The sequence below is a fragment of the Protomyctophum parallelum genome, assembly GCF_964188405.1.
Source record: "Protomyctophum parallelum genome assembly, chromosome: 18".
Lineage (NCBI taxonomy): Eukaryota > Metazoa > Chordata > Actinopteri > Myctophiformes > Myctophidae > Protomyctophum > Protomyctophum parallelum.
In genome coordinates, this window is record NC_139716.1 from 43705614 (window position 1) to 43725977 (window position 20364).

The 20364-nt window shown below is 41.3% G+C and overlaps 1 protein-coding gene across 1 annotated transcript; it reads left to right on the forward strand.

Moving 5' to 3' along the window:
• Positions 1 to 6530: 6530 nt before the first annotated feature.
• snrpb (small nuclear ribonucleoprotein polypeptides B and B1) lies at positions 6531 to 19942 on the forward strand. The gene is made up of 7 exons (XM_083789013.1): positions 6531 to 6646; positions 10713 to 10864; positions 11819 to 11930; positions 13440 to 13592; positions 15989 to 16142; positions 18092 to 18217; positions 19757 to 19942. Exons 1-7 carry the CDS (start codon positions 6644 to 6646, stop codon positions 19789 to 19791), a joined length of 735 nt encoding a protein of 244 aa, XP_083645139.1. The 5' UTR covers positions 6531 to 6643; the 3' UTR covers positions 19792 to 19942.
• The last annotated feature ends 422 nt before the right edge of the window (positions 19943 to 20364 follow it).

Here is a 20364-nt window from a genome sequence, read left to right on the forward strand (position 1 = left end):
GGGGTCCCCAGCTATATGATGGATATAGTTAGGAACCAAATGGACCCTTAGGGGTCATGTACAGTAACTCAGAGTGTACAAATGGATTTGGTTCTCAGAGTTAAACAAACAGTGATTTTACAATATAAATTGGGGGTCCTAGAGATATAAATGATATTAAAGGTATATTCAGTGATTTCACTCAAAAAACCTTAGGTTTCGTTTTTGGCTGTGGGACCCAGCCTTTCGTCCAATCAGGATAGAGAGTCAAAAACGAAACCTAAGGTTTTTTGACCCCCAGGGGTTAACTGGGGACAGGGAGGAACTCCTTATATGGCCAGCACACTCTATAGTAGGGAGGATTATCACAACAAAACAAAAAAATAAGTGATATTTGAATTAAGTGAAATCACTGAATATACCTTTAAAGGACAACTTTAGTTTTTTTCAACCAAGGTTCATGTTTTAGGTTGTTATCAGAGAAAGTAAAAGATGAGTGTTCTTTTTTTTTTCATTTGCTGCTTTCTTTCGTTTTAGGGATTTGAGCTCTTTTTGACAGGGGGGCGGGGGCATTCGAGCATGGGGCTAAATATGTATTTAAAAAAAATAATCTTATGGTGATTTATCTTTGTATTATTTAGGCCTACTATAGTCCTAATAAACCCCAGGAAATTACATCTGGCCACAGAAGATCACAGGATCTACTGAATGTGAAGGTAGCCTACTGGGGGAAGGCTTATACTGTGTGTGTATAGGCTCAATATGTCAGTTTGTCACATTCAGTAGATCCTGTGATCTTTTGTGGCCAGATGTAATTTCCTGGCGTTTATTAGGACTATAGTAAACCATTAAAAAAAAAAATCACCATAACATTGTGTTAAAAAATACATATTTAGCCCCATGCTCGAATGCCCCCTCCCCCCTGTCAAAAACTGCTATAATCCCAAAAACAAAAGAAAGCAGCAAATGAAAGAAAATTAACACTCACCTTTTAGTTTCTCTAATAACCTAAAACATGAAACGTAGTTGAAAAAAACTAAAGTTGTCCTTTAAGTGAGGGTCCGTAGTATAGACTAATGCATGTCAAACTGGGGGGTCCTTGAAATTAAACGTCTTAAACGGACAATATTAGTAAGAGCTGTAAAGATACATATATACATATATATATATATATGTGACAATGTGACATTCGTGTTAAATACACCATGTGTGACCTGTTGAAACGCACACACACACACACACACACACACACACACACACACACACACACACACACACGCTTCAGTATATGTATCATGTTATGTAAATAATTCTGTCCAATATCTATGCTAATTATGCAGCAGCACTCGTTCGTTGCACGCGCGTGCGCGTGCGTGTGTGTGTGTGTGTGTGTGTGTGTGTGTGTGTGCGTGCACAGCAGAAACACTGCAGTATTGGCGACAGCAGCAACAGTGCGCTCACCTGCTTGCAGATCCGTTGTTGTTGTTTTTGAAAATAACAACAATACAAACAATAATAATAATAATAATAATGGCGTTCCATTAACATGAACGTCCTCGCTGTGATGCTGTCCTCTTCTCAGCGGAGGAGGAGGAGGAGGAGGAGGAGGAGCAGAGAGACAGGCAGAGAGACAGACAGACGGCTGGACCGCTGACATTGACTCCATCACATCTTCCTGTCTGTCTGTTCACCTTGTCTGTCTGTCTGTTCACCTTGTCTGTCTGCCTGCCTGCCTGTCTGTCTGTCTGTCTGTTCACCTTGTCTGTCTGTCTGCCTGTCCGTGTTGGTCGGTTCAGAGCGTGTGCGTGTGTGTGTGTGTGTGTGTGTGTGTGTGTGTGTGTGTGTGTTGTTTATGTCTGTGTGTGTGTGTGTGTGTGTGTGTGTGTGTGTGTGTGTGTGTGTGTGTGTGTGTGTGTGTGTGTGTGTGTGTGTGTGTGTGTGTGTTGTTTATGTCTGTGTGTGTGTGTGTGTGTGTGTGTGTGTGTGTGTGTGTGTGTGTGTGTGTGTGTGTGTGTGTGTGTGTGTGTGTGTGTGTGTGTGAGAGAGAGTGTGTGTGAGTCACCGCTCTGTTCGCGCTTCCATCTGTCCTCCAACCCCCCCCCCCCCTCCTCACTGCAGAGAAAAGACACACACGCGCGCACATGCACACGCACACACATTCAGCCTCACAATCACATCTCTCTCTCCCACGGTTTCCATGACAACGATGTGCCATTTAGGAGGGGGAGGAGTGTGGGAGGAGCCTGGCTGTTGGCACACACACACACACACACACACACACACACACACACACACACACACACACACACACACACACACACACACAGGTTATATATATATATATATATATATATATATATATATATATATATATATATATTGCATTAAATAAAGCTGTCAAAATAAGTGAGATAATAACGTGCTCTAATTTATTTATGGCATTAATGCATGAACAATTAACACATGCACACACACACACACACACACGCACACGCACACAGCTCAAATCACACTCCCGTTACAATGGGACCACCATCTGTTTGTAAACAAAAGCTTTAATTTCAATCGCTATAGAGATGTTGATCAAAAGAGTTGCAGGGCGTCGGTGAATACTGAGATAGATACAGTAGTATTTATACAATACTATTCAGAGACAACAATGGGAAGTTGAAAGCCCCTCAGCAGACAGTATTGAATTACAATCAGATTCACTACATCACTAAGATACCCATGTATACCTATCTAAATACTTCACTAAGATACCCATGTACCTGTCTAAATACTTCACTAAGATACCCATGTACAGTACCTGTCTAAATACTTCACTAAGATACCCATGTATACCTATCTAAATACTTCACTAAGATACCCATGTACCTGTCTAAATACTTCACTAAGATACCCATGTACAGTACCTGTCTAAATACTTCACTAAGATACCCATGTACCTGTCTAGATACTTCACTAAGACACCCATGTACCTGTCTAAATACGTCACTAAGATACCCATGTACCTGTCTAAATACTTCACTAAGATACCACCTGTCTAAATATTTCACAAAGATACCCATGTACCTGTCTAAATACTTCACCAAGATACCCATGTACCTGTCTAAATACTTCACTAAGATACCCATGTACCTGTCTAAATACTTCACTAAGATACCCATTTACCTGTCTAAATACTTCACCAAGATACCCATGTACCTGTCTAAATACTTCACCAAGATACCCATGTACCTGTCTAAATACTTCACTAAGATACCCATGTACCTGTCTAAATACTTCACTAAGACACCCATGTACCTGTCTAGATACTTCACTAAGACACCCATGTACCTGTCTAGATACTTCACTAAGATACCCATGTACCTGTCTAAATACTTCACTAAGATACCCATTTACCTGTCTAAATACTTCACCAAGATACCCATGTACCTGTCTAAATACTTCACCAAGATACCCATGTACCTGTCTAAATACTTCACTAAGATACCCATGTACCTGTCTAAATACTTCACTAAGATACCCATGTATACCTATCTAAATACTTCACTAAGATACCCATGTACCTGTCTAAATACTTCACCAAGATACCCATGTACCTGTCTAAATACTTCACTAAGATACCCATGTACCTGTCTAAATACGTCACTAAGATACCCATGTACCTGTCTAAATACGTCACTAAGATACCCATGTACCTGTCTAAATACTTCACTAAGATACCACCTGTCTAAATACTTCACTAAGATACCCATGTACCTGTCTAAATACTTCACTAATGTCAACAAAGTCCACACCCACAACACCAGAGGGAGTTCAACTAACCATGTGCAACCCAGATTCAGCACAAATAAGGGCCTAAAATTAATTTAGCTCCTAACTCCTATGCCACCAAAATGTGGCACGCAATATAGCCTACCAACAGCCGTTAAGAAATGTGAATCCCTAAACTCCTTCAAAACCGCTCTCACTGCAATTCGAAACTATGAGCCCCTGTAAAAGAAAGTAGAAGCCCCTCACACTATTTTCTTTATATCTGTATGTCTTTAAATGTTTTGATGAATTGAAAATGGAAGACCATGGTGTAAACAAGTCAGTGCTTTTTCTGGTTTCATCCTCGTAGCAGATTTTGTATTGACCTGTACCTTCCTTGAACTGTACTTATGATGATAATAATAATAATTGTCCAATAATAATTAAATTCTAATAGCAGAGAATATTTATTATAATAATAGTATTAATAATATAAGTATACCTAATCTCTACTTAATGATTAGTGCAACATAACTTTTAGATCGTGGCGGGTCTCTCTAAACACAGGTGTCGATCGGGTGTAGGATCGTTTTTTTGTTTATTTTTCGAGTTTGATTTATGTATTGTGAATCTGATAATGGGATAGACATTTATAAGCTTTTATAGCTTCAGCCTTTTCCCTTTGATCACCTTTGTGTGACGGTCTCCTTGTATTGTTGTATACACCATGCAGGGCTGGACTGGGACAAAGATTCGGCCCGGCCATTTCCGCCCGGTGAATTTGGCCCAGACCGACCGGCCCACCACAACCAGCGAGCAAATAGCAGAAACTCAACCGCCCGCTCCGTCGAGGCACACACAAACAAACAAGCTCCTAATAATACCATCACTTTCACAGAACAACATAAATGATACAAACCAACAGACAAATAACTACACAGCCCTTTGTAGAGGGTTTATGTGTCACTCACTGATACAGGTACAGGGAAATTATCATGATGGCAGAATGGCAGCACGCCCGGACCTTTCCTGGTGGCCTGCTGCCTTTTGGCCTGCCTGTCCAAAATCATGGCGGCCCCCTGTCTGTATATTGTTGTGCACACTGTCAGACAGTTGCCAAAATGTTGCTCTTTAATAGGTCGACGTTTCGGTCCATTATTAGACAGGACAGACAATCATTGTCTGTCCTGTTGAAGGTCTAATGGACCGTCGACAGTGTGCGAGACCTTTTCTTTGTGTTTCAAAGATACCCTTTTTAATCTATGCTCTATTGCCCTACACACCTGTCACTATAGCCTTCTGAGGTGTGCATCTGCCTTTTGCTAAAAATGTATAATAATTTGTACTTTGTACAATCATGGAAGATGATGAATAAACGAAGTCATTCCTTTGACTAACTCATTTGTAGCCTATACTGTATACCCATTCTGCCAATATGTTTCAATCAATTCAATCAATCAGATATAAGAACAGAAATGAAGGAAGTGAACATGCATCTCGTGTCGTTGTGCACAGCACAGATGCCAAAATATACATTTTGTTTGTTTATTGTTTATTTTTTCCCACGCTTTGGTTTTGATGTTCCACTTTAGGCTACTTATGTCAGCTGTGTGTCTGGGCAGTGGCATTCAGGGAGAGAACAATGGGGGTGAGCTCTCTAGGCTCAATATTTTCTGTTGATCCGTTTATCTCTGACCTGAGATCAGATTCATACGAGGTTTCCACTGGACACACACTGGTCTGATTATAACCCATTCTGACCCGAGATCAGATTCTAAAAAAATGTCAGTCGTTCTTTCGATTTTTCCAAAATAGCAGACCTACAAGCTCATAGCACGCCACTCGGTGGCGCGATATGAGCTTGTAGATCTGCTATTTTTCAATAGCTAAAGCATAACATGATGCTAACATCAAAATGGGTTCCCGTTCAGAATGGGTTAAATATGAACCACTATTATCATGCCACCTTTTCCCCTCACTGTATATGTATCTTTTCCCTTTTTGCTTCCTATATGATGAATTCCTGTTCTGTTCTTTAAGTTAACTATATAGAAGTGTCTATTTGTATGTCTCTAAATGTTTTGATGAATTGAACAATGTGGACCCTGTTGTAAACAAAAGTGTAATGCTTAATTGGGTCGTCCACTGTCACAGTTAACAGTCTTTGTATTGAGTTTGTGCTTTTAAATGTACTGTAATTCTGCAAACTGTTAATAAATATTTCAATCAGTTCTATTTATCTACAGAGCAGTAATTGGTTGGAATGCACTACCAAAGTGTACAACCAAATACAAATACAAAATTCATCTTATAAAATCAAGTTAAAAGAACACCTTATGTAAATCATATAATGCAGTAACCCTGGGAAAATAATAATTCAAATGTATAATGTGTTGAAATATTTTTTTTCTATGTTTTTCTTTGTTTTTTATTTCTCCTATGTTTTTTATTTTCTTATTTTATTTTACTATGTTTTATTTTGAGTTAGTGTTTGTAAACAATTGTAAGTATTGCCTTTGTTAAATGTTAAATGTTTGTCTGTGTCGGACCCCAGGAAGACTAGCTTTTGTCAAGGCAAAAGCTAATGGGGATCCTTATAAACAATAAACATTAATCAATCAATCAATCAATCAAACCACTGCATTATTATTATCATGCCATTTGAAACGGAACCATAGTTGAAAACGTTTAGCCGCGGTTTCGGCCGGAACGTAGAGAGAGGCCACCAACTACTTCCTCCTCCGTGCCTACGTCAGTTCCCGTCCTGCGCCCTGCGTTCACACAGTCAGACACAGACACGGACCTGGTTGGCGGCATCGACGCTTCAGCGGGTCAATTTTTTTGGTACCAAATATCGCCATCCGATCAGAATCTGCAGGGAATCGGAGCCATCTGACCCGCAAACATGGTGAGATGATCGATATCCTGCACGTGGGCTCCATTGAAGCCGTTATTTATAATTAGAAAACATGTTATTTTATTAATAATCAATAATCATAACTTCATTCATTGTCGACGCTGCTGGCTGCTGTCTGCCTTAACGGACAAACGTTGCAGCGACGTCCGTGGTTCTCTGGTCTAGAGAGTTATGTTTTAGCGTTACATTAATTATCTGTTTATCCTCCTTGTTATTGCCTTTTATTATATCGGTTATTATATATAAATGTGTGTTAATGTTTAATGTGTTAAATCGTAGTGAACGAGACGTGCATTCATTTCATTCAATCTCATGTTATTCAATCTTCTGTTGTCCTATAATTTTGTCCTATAATTTAAACATTTTACGTGACATTAATTAATTAATGTATCGCAATGTTTTATATATCCATGAATCTCTTTGATCCTGGACTGGAGTCAGTATTCCTTCCTGTTTTAAACAATAAACAACTGTTTAGTGTTGGGTAGCTAGCATTAGCGGCTAATGGTAACACACACATACACCATGTGTGTGTGTGTGCTGTTTTAAACGACTCCTCGGTACCGGAATGGAACCAAATGGACCCGTACAAATGCCCTCCGCATGGTGGGTGTTTAACGGTGTTTTGAGTTGATGTGAGGCTGTTTGTGGGACGCTGTGTAGTAGGGTTTGTGTTGGTTAGCTTGCTGCTAATCCTAACTAGCTGTAGTGTAGATTGAACACAATCAGTGCCCTTCTAAACCACTGGTTCTTCATGGCAGGGACCCCTCACCCCCCAATGATACTCATTTAATATCCTGCTGGACCCCCATTTGAAAATGTATGCCAAGGACCCCCACGAGAGGAGATTTTTTAACGGCTCCAGCTGTTTTTCAAACATTTTCTTTTCAAGGACCCCCAGGTTTAAAGGGTAAGACTAAGACCACTTTTTTTTTTTTGAGGTTTGGGTTGTGTAGTTACTTTGCCATGATGCAACTGAACTCCAAATGTGGACAAGAAATAAAAAAACAACTGCTCCAGTGATTAGAAATTGATAATTCAAAATATGCTCCTCGTTGACTTGCATTGAAGCTAAAACAGCTCTCAAAGTCACTCTTTTAGTACGTAAACAAACACAAACAATGTTGATTCAGACAATATAGAGCATCACCAAAACTCATGTGGTTTTATTTTTTCATAAAAATGTTAGATTCCTGTTGGTTTTACTATTTGAAGATCTGGATACGGATCCAGTCCGGGTTTTCTTCCCAATAAAAATGGTCAAATCAACAGGAAGATAACCTTTTTATGGAAAAATAAAACCACATGAGTTTTGGTGATGCTCTATAATCTATATTGTCTGAATAAACATTGTTTGTGTTTGTTTTACGTACTAAAAGAGTGACTTTGAGAGCTGTTTTAGCTACAATGTAAGTCAATGAGGAGCATATTTTAAATTATCAATTTCTAATCACTGGAGCAGTTATTTTTCATTTCTTGTCCACATTTGGAGTTGCATCATGGCAAAGTAACTACACAACCCAAACCTAAAAAAAAGTGGTCTTACCCTTTAACCTGAATGCGCTGTGAGCTTGTAGATTGCTCTTTTCAACAACAGAATCTAAACATGACAAATGTGCAACAAATCTAGTGGGGGGGGGGGGGGGGTCATGGGCACAACATATTTTCTGTGGATAAATGCATATTAATTTGGGCGTCCTTGACAATATTTAAACTAAAGCAACTGAAGAACAAGCGGTATATTACTGTATATAATCAGTAGACATTGGCAACACACTGTTTCTGTCTGTATTCTCCCACTCCCACATCATGTAACCTGTATCACGAGGGGGAAAAGCTGCTATTTTCCAACAGCTGAAGTTTAAAATATTGGTTAAAGTCGTTAAAAGCTATAAGGTGACACAGATGCGTTTCTGCTCTTAACCCATTCTGACCTGAGATCAGATTCATACGAGGTTTCCGCCGGACACACACTGGTCTGATGAACCCATTCTGACCTGAGATCAGATTCTAAAAATGTCAGTCGCTCTTCGATTTTTCAAAAATAGCAGACCTACAAGCTCGTATCGCGCCACTCGGTGGCGCGATATGAGCTTGTAGATCTGCTATTTTTAAATAGCTAAAGCATAACATGATGCTGACACCAAAATGGGTGCCCGGTCAGAATGGGTTAACCCATTCTGACCTGAGATCAGATTCATACAAGGTTTCCACTGGACACACACTGGTCTGATTAACCCATTCTGACCTGAGATCAGATTTAAAAAATGTCAGTCGTTCTTCGATTTTTCAAAAATAGCAGACCTACAAGCTCGTAGCGCGCCACTCGGTGGCGCGCTATGAGCTTGTAGATCTGCTATTTTTCAATAGCTAAAGCATAATATGATGCTAACACCAAAATGGGTACCTGTTCAGAATGGGTTAAATGGGTTAACCCATTAAGATTTGAGAACTGATTCTACAAATGTCTTCTAAATCATGACAGTTTTCTGAAAAACCTATGTTTCTACATCAGTGGTTCTCAAACTATTTCGTTTCAAGGACCCCAATAATTATAATTATGTATTTGAATGCAGACCCCAGCATCTGGAAATATGTAGTTCCAGGGACCCCCCCAGAAGCAAAGATTTGAATGAAACGTTCGCTCTGAAAGAATATGTATTCAAAGATTTGCGCCACATTCTCATGGTTTTTCAAAAATCAAAATGCTATTGAAAGCAGATCTACAAGCTCATAACGCAGGTATGTTGTGGGCTGTAGGGAGCCTGTGACATGATCAGATACCCCCCCCCCCCAAAATCACACCATCTGGTTTTAAACAAAAGCTTTAATTTCAATCACTATAGAGGTATTGATCAAGAGTTTCAGGGTGTCGTCCGGTGAATACTGAGATAGATAACTTATGCAGAGACAACAGTGGGACGTTGAAAGCCTCTCAGCAGACGTTTAATTACAATGTAGGCATTTATCAGACGCTCTTAATCCATTTAGGACTGAGACAGATTTTACAAATGTCTTCTAAATCATGACGGTTTTCAGAAAAACGCTATGTTTCCATGTCAGTGATTCTAAAAGTTTTTCATGATCCCCAAAAAATATATGTATTTGGCATTTTGGTCCGCTGACCCCCATCTGAAAATATGTAGTCCCAGAAGCAAAGATTTAAGTTAAATCGCTCTGAAAGAATATATATTCAAAGTTTTGGCCCACACGATTCTTCAAAGATTGCAGATCTGCAAGCTCGTAGCGCTATGAGCTTGTAGATCTGCTATTTTTCAATAGCACAAAGGGTTTTTAGAACCCTTTCGGTCTGGATATTTGATTAGCTTTTTGACATTAAGTATTATAATTGAATTGTATGTGCAATAATGGACAGTGTTATTTAGTTGCTGAGAAGTGATGTAAACAAAAGGCCGAATTGTAGCGCCCCCAGCTGACACGTCACTGTCACTGCAGGGCACGATGAAAATAAAAGCTTTGAAGCGTTGAACTGATCTCAGCAACTTCTTATAACTGTCTGGGGGGTGACTTTGTGACCTTAGTGTTGATTTAAAAACAGTTTTTTTAACCTTGTATTGTTGTGCGTATTGGGGTCTGTCACAGGTTTTTGTTGACACAGTATCTGTGTCTTTCAGACGGTGGGTTAGACCACCAGGGTGTGTTCACTTCAGTGATGCAAATAGCCTGCATCCTTAGGGGCCGTTCACACCTGAGACACAGCTGTCTTTCTCTTTCAGTGTCTCCTGTCTCTTCTGTGTGTCGTAGGGAGACGGAGACACAGGGGACACGGCTGTGTCCCAGGTGTGAACGGCCCCCGTAGAGTAGACTCACTAAATTGAGAGGACGCAATCATGTCACCCTCCATCCAGGGTCCTTGGATGCAATACTGTACTCTAAAATGCCGTTGAAGTGGGACTCAAATGTCCCCTGGGTCCCCTCTAAATAAAAAGACCACCCCTGGGTCCCATCTAAAAGACCACCCCGTGGTCCTGGGACCCATTACATTGCTGGGTGTTGTACAGCTATGTGTGAACCCTGTGTTTCCGTGTCTTTTCAGACGGTGGGTAAGAGCAGCAAGATGCTGCAGCACATCGACTTCCGCATGCGGTGCATCCTGCAGGACGGACGCATCTTCATCGGGACCTTCAAGGCCTTCGACAAACACATGAACCTGATCCTCTGTGACTGCGACGAGTTCAGGAAGATCAAGTACGTTTTAACCAGCCACCAAGCCCTAATGTTCTAAAACAACTCTCCATTATTTAAGCTTAACTGGGGACCACCAGGAACCCCCTCAAGGACCACTGGTGGTCCCCGGACCACTGGTTCTAAAATATACAGTCTTAGAGGCGGGAGATTAAAAGATGTAGTATGTGACATTATATGACCATGTCGTTTTGGTTTGCTGAGAAGTGATGAAACGAAAGGCCGAATTAGCGCCCCCCGCTGACGGGTCACTGTCAGTGCAGGGAGGGCAGCGATGAAAACAACCCCCCTGAAGCGTTTAACTGATCTCAGCAACAAGACATGGTAATAATCACCCCACGTCCTAGACGCCATGCAGCGTGTCTTCATCTGTAAGACATGGTAATAATCACCACGGGTTTCAGTCATAGAACTATAGAAGATCTACAAGCTCACAAAGCGTCGCAGTGCGACGTGTTGTGAGCTTGTAGATCGGCTATTTTCGGTCATTAAGTTATTTTACTCCATTTAGGCCTGACGTTCGCTCTGAAAGAATATATATTCAAAGATTTGTGCCGCATTTTTACGCGTTTTCAAAAATAGCCGACCTACAAGCTCGTAGCGCGCTATGAGCTTGTAGATCTGCTATTTTTCAATAGCTAAAGTATGACATAATGCTTAGTTAAAACACCAAAAGGGGTTAAGATGAAAGGGTATTTGAAGTGACGGAACTAGGAATTGAATACAAGTTTAGAAGCGTGTTGATGAACATAAATGGTCTCAGAAATGTCCTGAAAGCAAAGAGAGGTTTAACGAACGCCTCAAATCTGATTTCTTCGGCTGTTATGAGGAAAACCCTCAACAACCTCCCACAAGTCCGTGTCTTTATTCCTGGAGCGTCGCTACAATACAAAACTAACGTGTGTGTGTGTGTGTGTGTGTGTGTGTGTGTGTGTGTGTGTGTGTGTGTCCCCTCAGGCCTAAGAACTCCAAGCAGCCGGAGCGAGAGGAGAAGCGGGTTCTGGGCTTGGTTCTGCTGAGAGGAGAGAACCTGGTCTCCATGACGGTGGAGGGACCACCCCCCAAAGACGTACGGCAAACTAATATTATTATTATTATTAAAAATGGATAGAAATGTTACTTGGGTGTATCGATGCCTGAATGATATTCATAGTTAACCATTTGGTGATTTTTAACAGTGATTTCCGCTTATTGATGTCTCTGTTGTTGATGTTGGTACTTCAGATATCCATATTTCAACTTCTTGGGTTATTTATTTTGTTAACTTGATGCCCTAATTAATCATACAATAATGTCATGTACACCTAGTTGTGGTGACAATGTTTGAGAACCACTGAAAACTACATCCTAAATGATTTTTCTGATGATATACAGTCTTGTAGGAGAAAGTATAATAGTTTTATTTTTTAAGGACTGCATGTTCAGTGTTATTTGGTTGCTGAGAAGTGATGTAAACAAAAGGCCGAATTGTAGCGCCCCCAGCTGACGGGTCACTGTCACTGCAGGGCACGATGAAAATAAAAGCTTTGAAGCGTTGAACTGATCTCAGCAGGAAAATGATCTGAAATCAATATGTTGTTGGTACTTAGACATTAATGTAAATCAATATATCGTTGCTGTCGGGAGGAAGCCTCGTAACACAATATTTGAGTTTGTTTTGTGCATAAATCAGTGTTAATGATCACCCTTTACGTCTGTGTGTTGTTTCGAAAATATTGAACCAATAGAAAGTAGTAAAAAAGTGCTTTACACAAAACCTCTTAACTCCATTGGACCCTCAAAATGTCTGCTAAAGCAGCTAACTCCACCACCTCTCCCCCTCTCATGCAAGTAATTGACAAGCTATGAAGTCACAGCACCAACTTTGATGAGGCTGTTTTGCTTTTGTTTAAAAAAAAATATATATATACGGTTTTCTTAATTTCCTGAAAAATGCGTATTTTTCATTTCCTGGAAAAACAAACATTTTGGAGTTATATGAGGTTTCCTCGCGACAGCAGAGATATAGAAGCGTAATGACTGACTATATTATATAATAATAATACATTATTTGTATAGCACCTTTCATGACATGAAATGCAGCTCAAAGTGCTTTACAGAACAATGGAGAATAAAAGAAAAGCAAGGCAACGACATTAAAAAACAACCCATTCTGAACGGGAACCCATTTTGGTGTCAGCATCGTGTCATGCTTTAGCTATGGAAAAATAGCAGATCTACAAGCTCATATCGTGCCACCGAGTGGCGCGATACGAGCTTGTAGGTCTGCTATTTTTGAAAAATCGAAGAACGACTGACATTTTTTAGAATCTGATCTCGGGTCAGAATGGGTTCATCAGAACCAGTGTGTGTCCCAGTGGAAACCTCGTATGAATCTGATCTCAGGTCAGAATGGGTTAGAAAATAAGCAGTAATGCAATACAGTGAGGACATGAATAACAAAAAATAAAAGATCAATTAAAAGCAATGTTGTAGAATGTTGCATTGTATAGAAGTGTGTGTGTGTGTGTGTGTATACAATGCATGAATGAAGCTCTCTGAACATGCGTTGACTGTGATGTTGTTGTTTTTATTTCAGACTGGCATCGCCCGCGTTCCTCTGGCCGGAGTCGCTGGGGGTCCCGGAGTGGGCCGGGCGGCAGGGCGGGGGGTCCCCGCCGGGGCGCCCATGCCTCAGGCCCCCGCCGGCCTGGCAGGGCCCGTCAGAGGGGTGGGAGGACCCAGCCAACAGGTACAGAACATTAGGCCGGTCACAGGGGGGTATTAGAGGGGTGGGAGGACCCAGCCAACAGGTACAGAACATTAGGCCGGTCACAGGGGGTATCAGAGGGGTGGGAGGACCCAGCCAACAGGTACAGAACATTAGGCCGGTCACAGGGGGTGGGGAGGGGTGGGAGAGGACCCAGCCAACCGGTACAGAACATTAGGCCGGTCACAGGGGGTATCAGAGGGGTGGGAGAGGACCCAGCCAACAGGTACAGAACATTAGGCCGGTCACAGGGGGTATCAGAGGGGTGGGAGGACCCAGCCAACAGGTACAGAACATTAGGCCGGTCACAGGGGGTGTCAGAGGGGTGGGAGGACCCAGTCAACAGGTACAGAACATTAGGCCGGTCACAGGGGGCGTCAGAGGGGTGGGAGGACCCAGCCAACAGGTACAGAACATTAGGCCGGTCACGGGGTATCAGAGGGGTGGGAGGACCCAGCCAACAGGTACAGAACATTAGGCCGGTCACAGGGGGTGTCAGAGGGGTGGGAGGACCCAGTCAACAGGTACAGAACATTAGGCCGGTCACAGGGGGTGTCAGAGGGGTGGGAGGACCCAGCCAACAGGTACAGAACATTAGGCCGGTCACAGGGGGTATCAGAGGGGTGGGAGAGGACCCAGCCAACAGGTACAGAACATTAGGCCGGTCACAGGGGGTATTAGAGGGGTGGGAGGACCCAGCCAACAGGTACAGAACATTAGGCCGGTCACAGGGGGTATCAGAGGGGTGGGAGAGGACCCAGCCAACAGGTACATAAACGCCTGTCACAATGACCATTTACATAATCGCCTGATCACAGCAAAATTACTTTATATACTGTAGCATCAAACATCAGTTGAATAACCCATTTTGGGTGGGAATCCCTTTTGGTGTTAGCATTATGTCATGCTTTACCTATTGAAAAATAGCTGCTATCTGTTATTTTTGAAAAATGGAAGAACGACTGACATAGAAACATGGCTTTTTCAGAAAACTGTCAGGATGTAGAAGAACATTTCTAGAATCTGATCTCGGGTCAGAATGGGATAACTTCACACACGCATACGTTCTCTACTTGAAAATGGCCGATCTACAAGTTCACATCACGTGCTTGTGAGCTAACGGGTGCTGTCGCCCATAATGCATCTATAAATGCACCATGTCTCTGTTGTCTGTACGTCGTGTGTACGGCTGTAACAGAGACATGGTGCATTTATAGATGCCTAATATCTACATCCATATTTTCCTATTGGACACAAAGGGACAGATCCTGAAACTCCATATATGGGCATAAAAGGGGCACAGACAGACAGATGGGCATGGATCTCCAACTTCCATCGTTCTTGACTCGGTGCTCTACAGCCAGGCACCGCTCTATTAAAATATATGAAACGTGCAATAACGACGACTGTCGCTGAGAAGTGATGTAAACAAAAGGCCGAATTGTAGCGCCCCCAGCTGACACGTCACTGTCACTGCAGGGCACGATGAAAATAAAAGCTTTGAAGCGTTGAACTGATCTCAGCAACGGAATCGAATCGATAGGAAAATTATCCTTTTATTGATCTAAAAATCAATACATATTGACATGTTGATAGAGACATTAACCTGACCTGAGATCAGATTCTAAAAAAATGTCTTCTACATCCTGACAGTTTTCTGAAAAAGCTATGTTTCTATGTCAGTCGTTCTTCGATTTTTCCAAAAATAGCAGATTTACAAGCTCATAGTGCGCCACTCGGTGGCGCGATATGAGCTTGTAGATCTGCTATTTTTCAATAGCTAAAGCATGACATGATGCCGACACCAAAATGGTTTGACATGATGCTTGACAAAAACAGGAATAAGCAATACATCAAATTGCTGGTCTTGAGTGACAGTTGGTTTTGGCAGCTAATTCTAGTCTCTTGAATAGTTTTCATTTAGTTTTAGTTTAATTTAGTCACCTGGAATGTTTTAGTGTAAGTCACTACTGTTAGACTATGCTATGTTCTTAACTTCCTTAGTTGACTATTTATTTTACATTTATACGTGATGTGTTACCATGTGGTGTTTTTGCTTACTGTAAATCACTCTGGATTAACCCATTCTGAACGGGAACCCCTTTTGGTGTTAGCATCACGTTATGCTTTAGCTATTGAAAAATAGCAGATCTACAAGCTACGAGCTTGTAGGTCTGCTATTTTTTGAAAAATCTAAGAACGACTGACATTTTTAGAATCTGATCTCAGGTCAGTATGGGTTATAATCAGACCAGTGTGTGTCCAGTGGAAACCTCGTATGAATCTGATCTCGGGTCAGAATGGATTAAGAGCGTCTGCTAAATGCCTACATTGTAAATGTTCTCATATTTGTCTTGTTTCCTCGTGTGTCCTCCTAGGTGATGACTCCCCAGGGCCGCGGTACGGTTGGCGCGGTGGCGGCCGGCGCCACCATCGGCGGCGCGCCCACCCAGTACCCTCCGGGTCGGGGAGGCCCGCCCCCTATGGGCCGCGGGGCCCCGCCCCCAGGCATGGGCCCCGGTATGGGTCGAGGTAATTATAGTCCTGCAAAGACAACCAAACCAGAGTCTAGTTTGGGAGCATTGTTGTTTTCGTCGACTAAAACTAAGACGAAAAATGTTCGTCAACTACCTTTTTCCCACTGACGACAAACTAATGGAAACTAAATGAAAACTAAGATATGACTAAAACTAAGACTAAATATACTGACAATTTCGTAGACAAATAAAAACTAGACTAAAATGTTAGGAAGGGACTAGTGGACAAGAGATCCAGTATAAGTCATTTTGCACTTGGTTGCATGCTGAAAATAGCCGATCTTGTAGATCGGCTATTTTCAGCAAGTGTAAAAACACTCATTACGACGACATCAAGGCCCACCAAAACACATTTTAGTCGACTAAATCACCTGTAGATTCAGTCGACTAAAATCTTATGACTAAAACTAGACTAACACCAAGACATTTCCAGATGACTTAAAATGTGACTAAAACTAAATGAAGTTTCAGTCCAAAGACTATGACTAAAACTAAAATAGAAATGTGCTGCCAAAAACAACACTGGTTGGGAGCTTGTAGATCAGATATCGGCCCATTTTCTTTGCCTTCTAAAAACCGAATAAGTTTTCTGAAGACCGTCAAATTCTTCTTCTTCTTATGATGTTGTTACATCTACAGACCTGAGAAGATGGTCGCTGAGAAGTGATGTAAACAAAAGGCCGAATTGTAGCGCCCCCAGCTGACGGGTCACTGTCACTGCAGGGCACGATGAAAATAAAAGCTTTGAAGCGTTGAACTGATCTCAGCTCTGATTTAATTAATACGCTTATTTACTTAGAACAGTTTTTTTTTTAATTAACCCATTTAGACCTGAGGACACATCTGTGTCGCCTTCATAGCTTTGAACCACTTTATTATTTTAAACTTCAGCTGTTGAAAAATAGCAGATCTACAAGCTCATGGAGTTGGAAAAATCAAGAGAATGGGTGCAACTCTTTGAATATATGTTCTTTCACACAGTCAACATTTTTCACTCACACACAAATGAGGGTCGTCTGCAAATTACAGATAACCGCTCGTATAGAATCATAGGATTTTCAGAACTTTTATGATTTAGAACAGGGGTGCCCAAAATGTAGATCGTGATCTACCACCAGTAGATCACAAAGGCTGTGCAGGTAGATCACATGACATGGCCCTAAAGAATATTTAATTTAAATATAAAAACAACTTTTGGCGTCTGCCACTTGAATTAATTAAGTTGACTTGATTGATTGACTGACATAAAAAAGTGCCTGTCAGCTCAAACACATAATGCAATACTTTGTTTTCAAGAGTGTTGCTTTGCACAAATGTCGGTAAGATTACAAATGAAATACAAAAAAACCTCTCTTCCCATTCCATTTCTCCCCCTTTCCCATTCCAAGTGCTTTTGTCTTAAAAACGCTATAGCTATTCCAAAGCCATTTTCAGCAATGCTATTCTAATGTTTTCAGTGAGCAGATCTTGTCGAGATGTTCATTTTGAAAGTAGCTCTCATGTCAAAGAGTCGGTGGGCACCCCCTGATTTAGAGGATATTTATGTAGAATCTGATCTCGGGTCAGAACTCAGAATGGATTAAACCCGTTCTGACCTGAGATCAGATTCTAAAAAATGTCTTCTACATCCTGACAGTTTTCTGAAAAGGCTATGTTTCTATGTCAGCCGTTCTTCGATTTTTCAAAAATAGCAGACCTACAAGCTCGTAGCGCGCCACTCGGTGGCGCGCTACGAGCTTGTAGATCTGCTATTTTTCAATAGCTAAAGCATAACATGATGCTGACACCAAAATGGGTTCCTGTTCAGAATGGGTTAAACGTAATTTAACCGTAATCCATGTTTAAACGTAATTTAACCGCAATCCGTGTTTAAATGTAATTTAACCGTAACCCGTGTTTCACAACATTGCTAACATACTGGTTGTTTTTTTTCCTTCACCTCAGGTATGATGGGACCGCCCCCAGGCATGCGTCCACCCATGGGTCCACCAATGGGAATGCCTCCTGGCCGGGGTGCACCAATGGGAATGCCCCCTCCCGGCATGAGGCCGCCACCCCCTGGCATGAGAGGTGAGGGAGGACTGTCAGATCTGTTCATTTTCTTTTGAGCGGTGCAACCACTCAAGGAACAGCAATGTGACGATGTTTAGAGTACCAGTAGGGGCAAAAGTGGCGCTGTTGTGCCAGAGAGAGAGAGAGAGAGAGACATATGACGTGACTGCAGTCTAAATGGGGCCTAAAGGGGACCAGATCTTTTATGGGGGTCCCTGGGGGGTCCCTGGCGTGATGACAATGTTTGAGAACCACTGTAAACGACATCCTAAATGATTTTTCTGATGATATACAGTCTTGTAGGAGAAAGTATAATAATATTCAGTGTTATCTGGTTGCTGAGAAGTGATGTAAACAAAAGGCCGAATTGTAGCGCCCCCAGCTGACAGGTCACTGTCACTGCAGGGCACGATGAAAATTAAAGCTTTGAAGCGTTGAACTGATCTCAGCAAGAAAATGATCTGAAATCAATACGTTGTTGGCATGTTGATACTTAGACAGTAATGTGACGCTTGACATAAACATACACATAATACAGTAATGTGATGCCTGACATAAACATACACATAATACTTCAAAAGGCTTTAATCCATTTTAGAAATGCCTTCTAAATCAGTGGTTCGCACAAAGATTTCTTTTGTGCACTGAACAATCTTGAAAATGTGGCGCAAATCTTTTAAATATATATTCTTTCCCAGCAAATGTTTTTAAACTTGAGTCTTTGCTTCTGGGAGGGGGGGGGGGGTCCCTGGAACAACATATTTTCAGATGGGGGTCCGCGGCCAAATACAGATACTTCTGGGGGTCCTTGACATTAAATAGTTTCGAGAACCACTGATATAGAAACATGTTTTTTTTTTCAGAAAATTTGGAAGACATTTTGTAGAAACGGGTCTGTCCTAAATGGGTTAAAGGACAACTTTAGTATTTTTCAACCAAGCTTCATGTTTTAGGTTGTTATTAGAGAAAGTAAAAGGTGCGTGTTACATTTTTTTCATTTGCTGCTTTCTTTCGTTTTAGGGATTTTAGCTGTTTTTGACAGGGGGGCGGGGGCATTCGAGCATGGGGCTAATTATGTATTATTTTACATAATTTTATAGGGGGGAAGCCGCACTGTAATAGGCTCAATATGTCAGTTTGACACATTCAGTAGATCCTGTGATCTTTTGTGGCCAGATGTAATTTCTTGGGGTTTATTAGGACTATAGTAAATAATAAAAAAATAAATTGCTGTAAAATTTTGTAAAGAAATACATATTTAGCCCCATGCTAGAATGCCCCGCCCCCCTGTCAAAAACGGCTAAAATCCCTAAAACAAAAGAAAGCAGCAAATTAAAAACAAATTTCACTCATCTTTTAGTTTCTCTAATAACAACCTAAAACATGAACCTTGGTTGAAAAGAACTAAAGTTGTCCTTTAAAAGTTGTTTTGTACAAAGATCACAGCATGGAGCGATCTGCTATTTTCTTAAATGGCCAATGTAAAAATTGAGTGACATGGTGCCAGTGTATTTCTTTATTATAATAATGATAATTATAATTATTTGTATGTTTCAGGTCCACCTCCTGGGATGAGACCCCCACGCCCATGAGAACACCACCCCTCCCCCCCTCCCTCCCTCCCTCCCTGCGTGAGCGAGCCAGCCAGCTAACCGACCCGGCTGTGTATAGTTTCAAACTTTTTTATAATTCCTTAATATTTTTGTTTTTTGTAATAAAGATCGGACGGTGTAAATTCAGGAATGCCTTGTTTTGACCTTATTATTGTTCATTTTGTTTTGACCACATGGGGGAGAGAATAAATCATGTTTGACCTGACTTTACTGGTTTTTAGTTCATGATTATTAAAACGTCTGTTTTAACCCATTTTGGGGCGGGAACCCCTTTTGGTGTTAGCATCATTTCATGCTTTAGCTATTGAAAAATAGATCTACAAGCTCGTAGCGCGCCACCGAGTGGCGCGATACGAGCTTGTAGATCTGCCTTTTTTTTTAAATCGAAGAACCACTGACATATAGAAACATAGCTTTTTCAGAAAACTGTCAGGATGTAGAAGAACATTTTGTAGAATCTGATCTCGGGTCAAAATGGGTTAACAGATACAGCGATAATATATCAAGCTCACAGCGTTGTCATGTTGTGAAGCTTGTAGATCTGGTATTTTT